Below are 13,908 nucleotides of genomic sequence, written 5' to 3' on the forward strand. Positions count from 1 at the left end.
CCAGAACCTCATCAAGTCCCGACTCTGATGGAACAGGGGATGGGGGCCCCATTGCCTCAGCCCACGCTTGGTCCCGCTCCCCCTGATATTTACTCTTCTTAGGTCTCCCCCGGTGTCTCCGGGCCCTGGGTAAGGTGGATCTACGTACCTCCCCCTCTGCAGGTGGTTCCGGGGCTACCCACACATCGCTCTGGGCTCCCCGTTCACTCACCTCTTCGGCCGCTGCTTCCACCGCCTGTGTAGTACCGTTTAAAGTGGGGGCGGGAGCGCAGGCCTCACCCTGGTCGACCTCACGCTCTGCCGGATCCCCCTCCAGATTGGGGTCCGCGGTTACGGCATACGGTTCCAGGGGCCCTTCTTCCTCCTCACTGAGGGAAAGTTCCTCACACGCGTCTGCTAGGGCCTCCACCTCGATTACTTGGGCCCCTCTGGGTCCGGCCCCAAATGGCCCACTCCAGAAAGGTCGGTCGCAGGTAGCGCAGATTGCCTCCGGATGTTTCATGGAGCCAAATGACTCCACCTCGCAGCCCCCGCACAGGGGTACCATCCAGCGTAGGGTATCATCCACCTCCATCTCCGCAAAACAGCCGGACCACATAAATCTTCGGCCAGTGTCGCGTAGCCTCACTGCCATTCGCCTCCGTGCCCCAGCAGGGGTTAGTAATTCCTGCCCAGGTGGCAACGGCTTGCTCAAATTAGGCATGCTGATGGTTGCGGTTGGCAAAGTGTGCAGCTCCTCTCTCCAGCTCAGTCAGACACACTCTGGCTAACATCCAAAATGGCCGCGGTGACGTCACCGGCCAAGTCGCGCCCTCTCAGTTTGGCGCACTTTTCCAGCCACACGGTTGGCTAGTCGCTCTAAGGGGCGGCTCCAACAATCAGGAAAGTTCTGCCTCCTCCCCCTCACGGAATTTCCCGGGTCTGCCTGGCGCCACAGGCCTGAAATCTGATTGGCCCAGAGCAACTCCTCTGCTCTCTTTTTGGCGCCAATTATCCCTCACTGGATACAGACTCAGGGTGCCCAAAATTTAATCCAATCGGAGGTCAGGCTTCCCAATTCACACTAGGCCCAAATGCTGCTATGACCCTTCTACATTGTACTTGCGGTTCTTTTGCTGCTGCTTCGAAATCTCAGCAGTGCCTCCAAATGTAGCCCACTTTATGATTAGATGTGGCACTACCTGCTGATATGTCACTATACTTGGCGCTTCCAGGAGTCCTGAGCCCCGCTTACTATGGGGAACAGCTATTACTTTGTACTTTGGCGTGCCTCCACCCAGGATAGGGATAGACTAAACTATAACTCCCCTCCTGAGACCTTGATACTGTACTTCTGTGTGGGGGACTCCCAGCACTCCTGGCACCTTGCCCCCTCCCTGGGGTAGTTGCTTACCAGGCAGGTGGGTCCTCCAGATATGCAGAGACAGGACACTGGATGGATGTTTAACCAGTGGAACTTATTTATTGTCACAGATGTATCAGACAGGCAGGTTACACACAGGAGCAATGAGGCAGTCAGGGTATACTCCCTCTTCCTTAAGAGACCCTCTCTCCACAAGATATTAGCAGTACTACACGCCAGATGAATCCCTTTAGGGGTTCCCTCCGGTACTTCTCGCCAGAAGCCCCTCTCTAGGGCACTTCCCGGTACTTCTCGCCAAGCGGACACCCCCTCAGCAGACCTCACCCCGGTACTTCCACTTAGATACCCCTGGATTAGGCAAATCTCCTATACTTAGCACTTTATACCCTGACTCCAGCTATGAGTGCTGGTGGATCTTAATCCAGTTAATCCTCCTGTAGGGGCCACGCTGCCCAACTAGATAACCTACCTACCACTCCTAGAGCGGTCTATAACAATCACTTACTGTCTAACTCTGACCTGTTGTTAACCTCTTATCCAAGAGGGGTCCCAGGCTGAAAGACCTGCAGGCACATGGTTGCACAGCCTTATATACTGTGTGCACCCGGTGGCCTAACTATTGAACTGCAGGGGGCTAACTCCCGGTTAACCCTTATAGTGCCAAACCACCCAAGGTGTCCCACTACTAAAGTGTTACCCTCCCTGGGGTCTATCCTGGGGGCAACCAACCTAGGGGACCCAATTTTGGGGATCCCTACATAAGTAAGGTAATTTATATTACAGGTCCCAAAAAGAAGGAAGAATGGACATCCTTCATGAGGTGATGCAGGATAAAGGACAGAGTACTGAAAGGCAGGACTGTCCTTCCCAAAGAAGAACTTCCATATGAGAGGTTCTCATACATAGCAGGTTTCAAATATTTGAAGACTGTGAGATCCTTCAAGTGGAATAATAGGCCTGTTTTGGTATCTGGTGTAAAAGTGGTACCTATAGCTTCATGAACAAATTGAGTGTCCACATCCATTGAGTGTCCACACTCTATATTATAGCCTGCATAAAGAATTTGTCAGCCTTGCAATAAGGGGCAAGCACACTTAAGGAAATTTGTTTTCATATGGTAGCCCGGAATATGTGGGCATTCACGGATTTGCAGCTAGAAGTATTGCACTTTGCCAGTGTTTTGTTACTTGGGAATAGAAATAAGTATGAATGTGAGCCATTTAGTAATGTCTCTAATGTACCTAGAAATGTGAATCTTTACATGCTGAAATGTGGCTCATTGTGGAGATGAGTTTAATATGAAAAACTTTGCATGTTGCCCTGTTCATCTGGAGCCCAGAAGAAACCACTGAGCTTGAACTCTTGCATTTGCTAGGTAGGAAGTCAAATTTTAAGAATTTTTTAAAGGTTCTTAAATAAATCAAAATTATTTTGCACTCTTATTGCACAAATTAATAAGCAGTTGTAGAACACGGGATGCAATTTTTCAGAAGCATGCCTCATATTTACAACAGTTTAAAGGTAAGGCCAATTGTGCATGTGAAGCTGGTCTGAAACATCGAGGAAAAAGAGCTTAACAAAAATGTTATTTCTATCAAAATGGCTTCCATAGCCGTAGCCATAGTCACCTAAGGGATATTTTTCTGGTATATGTTTGTTATTCTGTTACATCTTTTAACAACATATTAGCAAAAGCCATAGAAGTTGTTAGATTTCTGAAGTATTTAGTCCTTAACTGTTTCATCAATAATATATGCGTGAAAGCAAGGCATATGCCATGGTTGACAAATGAAATTGTTGATGTGATCTCTTTATTTTAATTTCTGAGGTTTTGAGAATCAGCACTAAAGGCGGACCAGAAGGGCTGACCGGTGTAGTGGCCGGGTTATGCTATGAACTGAATTAAATGCTGCATGTTCTTGGCTGCTTTTATGTTCATCTTCACCTGTCATTGTTAAACAAGGAGTTTATTAATTATTTATCACTGAGATGGTCAAGAAGATTGATTGGATTGTTTTGCTTTGGAAAAAATTGCATTATGCAGGCTGTATACATAAAAACTTAATTGATCTTTTACACTTTCAAGTCTTTAGAAAAAGGTGTATGAAATGAGTCCGCCTTCTGCCAGCTATTTAGGTAGCAATGCCTAGTATATTCTTATATACTTATAGCAATCGGCATGGGACTATTTTAATGTTGACATATTATTCACTTATAGTGGCATTCAATTTAAATTCAGAGTATTAAATAAAGAGCACCTTTTTTTACCATTTGAATATAAAAGATATATATATCTAATTGAGAACAGCACTACCACCTTTCAATTAGTTATTGTGCGTGGTTACCTCTTGCATAAGGAAAATAACATACAAAAATTTCCCAGCATTCCAGGCTTTTTTGTGCTTTAAAAATCCCTTTATTATATTACTATATATATATATATATATATATATATATATATATATATAAAGCATGTATATAGAAAGCACTCACGGCAGTAAATATAGAAACAGTCCGTTTATTCAATCACCGCATCTACACATTTTGATCCCAACAGGATCGTCATCCTGATGACTTGCTGTCGTGAGTGCTTTCTATATATGTGCTTTGTATTTTTTGGTCAGCACCCGGCGAATGTCTATGATGTGGTGAGTGCCGATTTTTTATAGACTATATATATATATATATATATATTTATACATACAACAGCAGAATTGATGCGCACTCCGTTGTATTCTATTTCTAAAGTTTATTCAAAAAAGCATCTTTACATTAATGGTTTGGTTCTGGTCTAGAACCTTTATCAATATGTTTTATATGCAATACATAAAGAGAACTATAAAGAGAAAATGTACCGCACTCACAGGAACTCCTCAAACAAGAGTGTGTTTTATTTACAAAAATTTTCTCTATAGTTCTCTTAACTTGCACCTGGGACAGTTGGCCTTACAGTTAAGGATAGTGCTCCTCTTTGTTCTTGTGTATATATATAAAGACAAACAAGAGCACACCTATGCAAATCAATTGCCTGGGCGCTGGTTAGGAATTGTGAACAAATTAACAAAGTACACCGCACTTGCAGGTCTTAACATAAAAAAAGTTTTTATTGAATCATTTTGGTCACATAGAGTAACCTTCCTCAGGGACAAGACTCTCCTTTTTCCTGAGGAAGGTCAGTTTATTGGCAGAAACATTGGATTTTCAATAACAAACACATTTGTTTTGACATAAAGACCTGCAAGAGAGGGATGCTTGTTAATTTTTATATATATATATACATATATATATATTTTTTTAATGTAATTAGTTTGTATTGTATAGTTGATATATGGGATATAAGGTGTATGCACTATTTTGAAAACAATGTATCAACCCTAGTAACTTGTGTGGTTTTTATTATCTTATCTGACCTATACTGAAAGGCCTATGAAGCGTCTAAACTTTTTTTCCTAGCGATCGATTTTGTTGGAGTGTCTCCCATAAGTAGTAACTGTAGGCATAACAAACTGTAGACGCTCTCTTTTTGTGCTTGCCAGCCAGTGTAGGGTCACACGGCTCCATTCTACCTGCTTGTAATACTAAACTACTGCCAGCAGGTGGCATGAGTTCTCCTTTACACAAATAATTCTCTTCCCTGTTTATCATTGACAGCAATAAAAAAGGAGGAAGGAGAAGAGCGATCGCATACTCAGAGGGCCCTGTCTCCTGCTCCCGGTGCTCTGGGGACCCCTCGGATGCATTACCTAAGGGACATCTGGATACCAGGGGGTGGGGGGAAAGTGATGCCTGGCTCTCGCTACCACCCAGGGATTTATAATCTGAATCCTTTGCATTTTAACCTCCCGCACCTCTCTCCTGGAAACTGAAAAATAAAACTTTGCCATCAAGCCCTGCAGTTGGAGCTGAAAGGCAGCAGTGTTGCAGATTAAAGAGACGGACCTTGGTCCTCCCTGTGTGTGACTAGTGCTTGATTTCCCATTTTCTTTTATTTCCCCCCTCCCCTTCCTCTTCACTGTCTTAATCTCTCTGATCTTTTTTTTCTCCCTCTGCTCCTCAGTCTCTTCCTCCTCCTTTCTGCCAACAACAAAAATAACAAAAAGCCACCATCAGAGGCACCTCTTGCCAGAATAAAAAGGAAAGCATGGAGTTCTCAGAGAGGAAGAGGAGCAGGAAATCCCAGAGCTTTAAACTGGTGAATCAAGGTAAGGAGCTATAGAATAGACAAGGCTGATGCCCCTTTATAGTGGCACTGGCAGTGTGGCTAAATATGCCTTCCCATGGCAGTGACAGTGTAATCATTGGCATGGGGGGAGGATGGGGAGAGTGGCAGTTGTCAGGAGCATATGAGACAAACAACTAGAAAATATGCACATCAGTAATGCCAGTGGCAGATGTATTAATAGGGCTGCAATGGACAAAAGCTGCAGGGAACCTGCTTGTATATTTTGGACATGGGTTCACTTGGGATTATCATAGGATGAGGGAATGCTACATTATATTCTCAAAATGTCCAACCTGTGGCCCTATAGTTAGACAATTTTTGAGAGTTGTAGTTCAACAATAACTGGAGGGTCACATGTTAGGCACCTCCGCCTTTCAGTAACAGGTGTATATCCATGAATTATTCTTACTGGATTTTTAAGGTGTGTAAAGGGCAATAGATAATAGCAGGTGTTTTATTATTCTCTGACACGTAAATAATGTGGCGTCTGTGCAGCTTGGCTCCAGGAGGCTGCAACGTATTCTCAGGAAACAGACAGAAGGGTGAAGGCCATGAACATGGAAGTGGAGAGTGATCTCTCCATTTGCCGTCTGCTGCTAGTGCTTCCCTGACTGCTGCCAGTGACAAGCTGGGGGTGGGCAGCCTGCAGAGTTCAGGGCAGGTCAGAGCAGCTTTGTACAGGCTCCTGCGGCTGTGTCATGTGCCAGGGCAATTCCACTTACTGATATTCCTACACATACCTTTTATGTGCTTACACAATTGGGCCAGGCTCATAAAAAGGCCAATATACATTTGAAGGTGAAAGATTTAATCCAAGTAAACACACACCCTTATATACTAGTAATCCAACTCATTTTGCAGTTATTCTTATATATATTTTATTGTAAGTTTTTTTTATTCTGCCTTTCTTCACTCTTGCATTTGGTTGCAATATTATTTCTTTTTTTAAGTTTTGCATTTGTTTTCATGTGTGCATGTTTCCTTTTTTTTGGCCATACTTTAACAAGTTATGTTTCTTTTTTTGTTAATGCACACATTCAAACCACTGCCTAGTATAAACTTTACTTCATTTAAAATATGACGATATGAACTGAAAAGATAAAAGACCAATTACTTTGACTGCTTAATAACAGAAGCTGAGGTTGAACAGAACACAAGCCACTGAGATCATAATCACCATGTAGCTCCTTGTTGGCAGTGATGTAATTCTTCGCTGAACTGCCAGACAAGAGGGTTGATGCAAAATGTGTAATTATTTCAAACTGTATTCTCCTGTGGCAGTATCTTTAATAACTATACACAAGATAAAGTGTTTATTTGTTTTACAACTTACAGGCATAACCTTAGGTTTAAATTCCAGATTGTATATAGGCCTTTGATATTCAGGGGATGACAGGGTCCAATTTCACTGTGGAAAAAAGTAAGGAATGGATTTGATACCCGACAGCACCAGGTCCGCTGGCAATCTTTGGATTCTGGCAAATACCAGATTCCATAGACTATCACTATTTGTTGGGCCGGTGGGGGGCTGCTTGGCCTCTTTGGGCAACTGAAAAATTGAATTCACAATCAGGATTTGAATGATCTCTGAGTATATATATATATATATATATATATATATATATATATATATATATATATATACAGAATATTATTAGCATTGAGCTGGATTGCACCACAGGGGTGTGTGGAAAGTTTGTTCTTCCCAATATGCATCATTGTGTAAATTTAGTGCAACAGTACAAGGGGGAATGCATGCAATCACACTAGTCCATGGATGCCAATAGAACTGAAATCAGTCAGATCAGAATAGTAGCAAAACAGCAGTTTTCAGGAAGCATTACCAGCTTGGCTAATGTACTGAATTATAATCAATTCTTTTGTTTAAACCTCTCATAAATGCAGTAACACAACTTCTGAATCTCAGTTTACCTGGTTTAATGTAGGTTGTTACAGACACAGCACAATTTTAATTAACACTGTAAACCATTCTTTCATATAGGGGCAGCTGCTCTGATTGCTGACAGAAGTAAATGATTAACTCTGTTGCTTATGCAGTAATGAAACATTTAGTTAAACATTAGCAGACACTGTAGGTTTAATATTTCTAATGTTGGTGCTAATACAGGAAGTCACCATTTTTCCACCCGCTCAAGGAATGTGCACCAAGTGCTTTCACATCATTGCATACATACCCAAGAAATTCTTAGAAAATACCAGAGAAGTTTCTACCATTTACTCTTTGTGTCACTTTTGGAAAATTAATTTTAATATAAACATTGTTCCAGTAATTTATAAATGAATCTACACCAGAGACTGGTAGCTCAAAATAGATAATCTGGCTCATGATCTCCATTTGCTGTGTCGTTAAAGGGGCACTGACACATTCCTATGAAAATCCATATGAAAGTGTCAGTATTACTAAAAAGTTTCAGCATAAAAATATAACTAGTGAAAAATCCTCAAGCTGAGCGGTACTTACCTGAGTGACACTCCAACACAGCAAAAGGATCCTCTGCAGTTGTGTCCATCATGCTGGGTCAGGGGCAGCACAATCCTTCCATAGGCTGGAGTATTGTTTCCATTTGTAATTGGCCTATCAAAGGATTGCACCGCCTCCAACCCAGCGTGACACAGGAAAACAGTGCATCTCCTTCTTCTCTCAGTCCCCTTCATAAAGAGCAGGTACCATTGGGCTGCTCTCTGAGCGTTGTGACGCATTTCTATGGATTATACAATGGTCTAAGTGAGGCAACTCACTTGTATGTATGTATATTTTTCTTTATATAGCACTACTTGTATGCAGCACTGCACAGCAGACCAATAGATTGATAGAACAAACAGTAGGTCATAACAATAAATGATACAAATAAATACAAAGTATAGTAATAAATACAAAGTAAAGTTGCATTAAAGATTGCCCAGAGCGAAGTGGCCAAGAAACACAAAGATGGAGGTCCCTGCCCCTTAGAGCTTACAATCTAAATTGTCTACAAGGAGTTTGTATTTTCTCCCCATGTCTGTGTGGGTTTCCTCTGGATACTCCACTTTCCTCTATGGATGCACCGAGTCTTGCGAAACCGCGAATTCTTTGCGAAAGATTTGGCCGAATACTGAACCAAATCCGAATTAGGATAAGGAAGGACTAAAGAGAAAGTGAAAAATGTTCAACTTCTGTGTTTATGTAACAAAAAGTCACGTGATTTTAAGGATTTTGATTCAATTCGGCCAGAGGCATGGATTTGGACGAATCCTGCAGAAAAAGTCCCGAATCTTGGCCAATTCCCAAACCGAATCCTGGATTCAGTGCTTCCTCCAACACTCCAAAAACATACAGGCAGCTTCATTGGCTTCTTGTTAAATTGACCATGGTGTGTGTGAATGCAATAGGGACCTTAGATTGTAAGCTCTTCTGGGGAAAGGACTGATGTAAATGATAATCTCTGTAAAGTGCTGCAGAAATCTGTAGCGCTATATAAATAACTGGAAAAAAATAAATAAGATAAATGGGAGACAGGAAGTGTCTACGCAAAGCCTGTTTTTGCTTAATGAAAGAAAATTCAGTTATTTGAAAATGTAATTACATTTACCAATAACTTTAAAGCCACTGAAAATCTTTAATTTTTCATCAAAAATTCTTAGTATAAGATTTTCTTTTTTATGCAAAAGCAGTTTTTGGATGAAGTTGCACGTTAAAAAGAAACTTTATAAATTTAGAAAATTGGTCTAGGTCAGGGATCCCCAACCTTTTATACCCGTGAGCCACATTCAGATGGAAAAAGTTTTGGGGAGCAACACGCGCATGGAAATCGTTCCTGGGGGTGCCAAATAAGAGCTATAATTGGCTATTTGGTAGCCTGTATGTAGACTGGCAGCCTACAGAAGGCTCACTTTGGCTTTACACTGGGTTTCATGCAACCAAAAATTGCCTCCAAGCCAGGAATTCTAAAATGAGCAGCTACTTTGAGGTCCCTGGGAGCAACGTCCTAGGGGTTGGGGAGCAACATGTTGCTCACAAACCACTGGTTGGGGATCACTGGTCTAGGTGTTAAACAGTGGCAGTAAACCACCTGGACCTCAGATTGTAGCTCAGAGTTTCCCTATAGGAAACTTTGGGTCTAGCACCGGAACTATAGGGGTAGGCAGAAGAGAGCACAAAAAAAGTTACTTACAAACTATCTTCAGTTACAATGTACTAGAAGTTAATATTACAGATAGTGTTGTATGCACTAATTTTATCAATGTGGAAATGCAGTCAACTGTTTAATGATCAATATTGCTTTCACCTTTGTAAACTACTATACAGAACAGAAAGAAAAAATAAACTAGGTAATTTGGACATCTAGATAACATCGCTGGCATCTTCTCTTCAGTTTTAAATTTAAAGGCTATACAACGACAAGCTAAAGGTTGCTTCAGGGGCTTTTAATGTGAAGGACTCTGGGGGGTCATAATGTTCATTTTGCTGTGTTAAAATTATTTGGTTTGTTTTCCTTTAACATTTGAAATGTCAGTGTTCCCTAACTTTAACCTTTTCATATTTCCTGGTGGCTAGGAGCCAAGAGAATGTAGTTGTAGAGCCAGTTGCTCAGGTAGTGAGGATGATAGGGCTAATACTGGTACTTTAGCAGAGTCATGGTGCAGAGGAAATCAATAGATTGTGGTGTAAGGAAGTTTTTTTTTATACATGTGGAGAAATAATTCTGCACCTGAATTAATCTACCTCACTTTACTACCTTGTAAACTGATTCACCCCTGTTCCGGGTTTTTATTTATTAATGCCATTTGACTGTATGTGATTCTCTTATTCTGAGTTAAAATATGTGGAAACTCAAGTTTTAAGAACTCCAACTTGTACAAACTTGTTGCATTGTTCTAACGATCTTCCATTAGACCCTTCTGGTGACTAAAGTACAGGTATGGGATCTGTTATCAGAGAAACCCATTATTTAGAATGCAAATCATTTCAATTTTTAAAACAGATTTCGTTTTTTTTTGTAATAATAAAAGTATACCTTGTACTTGATCCTAAGCATTCTGGGAAACAGGTCCCATACCTCTAGATTGCAGTCTATGTTTACTCGCATGCTTTTCATGCTCTCACATGTTAAAAAAAAAACTACTCAAATCTCAAAATATTTTTTTTATCTTCATATTTTTCATATTGCCTCTAGAAAAAGCAAAGCTATGAAAATTGGAAAGCAATATTCTGGCAATTTCAATAGGGTCTATGAAAAAGTATTTGCAGTACCTACAGCCATATGTGAGGAGCAAGGAGTCCATGTTTGCTTAAGCCGCATCAGATTTGAAAGCAAGCCATACTAAGGAAGAAATGCTGAATAAATGAATGTGTAGTGGGATCTAGAGTTACAGAGCATGCACTATAAAGATATCAGATTATATTGCTATCATCCTCCGATTAAAGGAACAGTAACACCAAAAAATGAAAGTGTTTTAAAGTAATTAAAATATAATGTACAGTTGCCCTGTGCTGGTAAAACTGGTAAGTTTGCAACAGAAATGCTACTATAGTTTATATAAATGAGCTGCTATGTCAACACGGGGACAGCCATTGAAGCTGGGAAAAAAGGAGAAAAGGCACAGGTTACATAGCAGATAACAGATAAGCTTTGTAGAATATAATGGAGTTTTATCTGTTATCTGCTAAATAACCTGTGCCTTTTCTCCTGTAAATGGCTGCCCCCATGGCTACACAGAAGCTTTATTATATAAACTATAGTAGTCTTTCTAAGGAAAACACACCAGTTGTACCAGTGCAGGGCAGCATTATATTATATAGTAATTACTTTTATACACTTTCATTTTTTGGTGTTACTGTCCCTTTAAAGTAGGGCAGCAGAATATTCTTTTAGTAGATGATTATATACATTCTAATATAGTCATAATAATTAGAACAGGTTACATTGAAATATATTCAATTTTAAGCAGACTCCAAACAGAAATATGAAGCCAACCCACAAACAATTGTCAGCTAATGTGGCTGAAATCTTCTTATGTATACCTAGCTTAGGTTTAACGTTGTTCCATGTGACGTTTTGATGTCTTCATACTTAGTTTGGTACATTATTATCCTGTATTTATATAGTGCTACCAGATTGTGTTTATTGCTCACATGATTCCATTTCCGACTGGGGGTAACAAACACACACTGGGCTGAGTTTCATTTGGAACCAATTAACCTATCTGTATGATTTCTGGGAGAAACCTGAAGGAAACCCAAGTAGACACAGGGAGAACAAACCTCTTCTCAGTGCTTATTTTGTCTGAATGAAAGGCAGTAATGCTAACTACTAAGCCACCATTCTGCCCCATTATACATGTAATACCTTTTTAAAAAAAAGTGACTGCTGTACATCACATCCCCCACTGTTATTTACATATCATCTCCATATTCATTTTCTTTCCTGCATGTAAACTGTTGCATGTGGGGAAAAATTATTATTAAAATGATATTCAGATAACCAGCCAGACTAGTTGCACCAGGAAGCTGGATAACCAATCCCATGTGCTCTTATTATGCTGTATGACAATTCTGCTATTATGGGGAGCAGTTTTACTGGTATTGTTGCTCTGTAATGCCAAAAAATTTAAATAAAACCTCTACCGTTTAGTGCAAGTATAAATTTTATTGGGATTTTACCTTTTTGTTTGCACTACATACATAGATAGTTACACAGAGGCCCAAACAGTCCCTCATATGCCCAATAAATAGTGACTGCCTGTGGGATTTTACAGTAGACCCTCTGACATATTGCCAGTCCAGGCCTGGCCACAAGTTACAGTCTTTCTTGGAACAGCAATGCATGTTTTAAATGGTCCTATCCAACCCTTTGGGGCCCATTTACTTACTCACAAACTGGCTGAATGCGTCCGATTGCGTTTTTTTCGTAATGATAGGTATTTTGCGTTTTTTCGGATAATTGTCGCAACTTTTTCGTTGCCATTCCGAATGTTGTGCAAAATCTGGCGATTTTTTCGTAGCGTTAATACTTGCGCGAAAAGTCGCAACTTTTTCGCAGCTTTCGCGCCGAGTATGAAAGATTCGGATTCATTCAAGCTTCAGTATGGTGACTTTTCTTGGGCCAGGTTGGAGCTGCAGGGTGCCATTGAGTCCTTTAGGAGGCTTCCAAAATCATGCTAAGTCTGAAAGTTTCGCCCGCTGCTTACGAGCGCTCAATACGAAAAAGTCGCGACAAGATACGAGCGCATCGTATTGGCTACGAAAAACTCGCGTTTTTTCGCGCAAATTGTATTGGTAACGAAAAAGTCGCGACAATTTCCGCAAAGTCGTAAAGGCGCCGAAAATTCGCAAAAAATACGAAAAAGTCGCAAAATGTTCGTTTTCCAATCGGAATTTTCCCAATTCGGATTCGAATTCGTGTCTTAGTAAATGTGCCCCTATGTCTAGGACAGAGACCAGTTTCTGCAGCATATTGCAGTCCCTGTGGCTAAAGTACACAGGTGAATGGCATTAGGATACCAGATTTTCTAACAAAGTAGGAACAGTTAAAAAAAAAAAAAACAGCAAGCAGGGCTGTGTAGTGAATTTGTTAAAAGTGTTCCTGAATTTCCCATTGTAACCTTGGAATGGGAGCAAATAATATATGCTAATTAAACATGCAGGGAAAAGAACTAAGACGCTAAGTAAATGCCATGGGTTCATATTCCTAGTTGCAAAAACAAGATATAAAATGGTTTAGAGAAAACACAAAGTACAACTAAGATTTGCTGATAAATATACCTTTGTTTTGCAGAATATCACCAGGCTGCTTATAAACCCTCTGATTATTGCAGTGACATCAATGGAGAGTTCAGAGACTTGCAGAGTCTTTCAGGTAATGACCTGCTCATTGATTTACATTGGCTACTGATTTATAACATAAAAAATTTGGTTTAAACATTTGATCACTCATAAGTGTGAGCTTATTTATTAAAGTGATTGCATGTTTTTCATAAGGCTAGGCCAGACAAGGCGTAGGGTGGATATTTTCGGCAAGCAGAAAAGCTCTTGCTGAAAATTCCGTCCTTCGCCTCCTATATGTGCCTGCACCTGAATGAATCAGATACGCTCGGGTGCAGGCACCGATATACACATAAAAACATGAGAGGATGCGTATATCGGCTACATGTGCCTGCATCCGAGTGTATCTCATTCATTCGGATGCAGGCACATGTAGGAGGCGCGTAGGGCGGAATTTTCAGCAAGCGATTTTCCACTTTCCCAATATATCCGCCCTACGCCTCATCTGGCATTAGCCTTATCTAAGTCTAGTTCTGAATTAGGATTTATATCTTTTATATT

General features: G+C 40.6%; 1 protein-coding gene across 1 annotated transcript in view; it reads left to right on the forward strand.

The window, feature by feature from the left end:
• The first annotated feature begins 5,021 nt into the window (after positions 1-5,021).
• Positions 5,022-13,908, forward strand: part of bend7 (BEN domain containing 7) — a 41,744-nt gene continuing 32,857 nt past the window's right edge. Inside the window, exons 1-2 of the mRNA XM_002935251.5 lie at positions 5,022-5,565; positions 13,361-13,441. Coding sequence (XP_002935297.2) covers positions 5,505-5,565; positions 13,361-13,441 — 142 coding nt within the window. The 5' untranslated portion in view covers positions 5,022-5,504. The remainder of the gene's footprint in view (positions 5,566-13,360; positions 13,442-13,908) is intronic.

This window comes from Xenopus tropicalis, chromosome 3 (genome assembly GCF_000004195.4).
Source record: "Xenopus tropicalis strain Nigerian chromosome 3, UCB_Xtro_10.0, whole genome shotgun sequence".
Lineage (NCBI taxonomy): Eukaryota > Metazoa > Chordata > Amphibia > Anura > Pipidae > Xenopus > Xenopus tropicalis.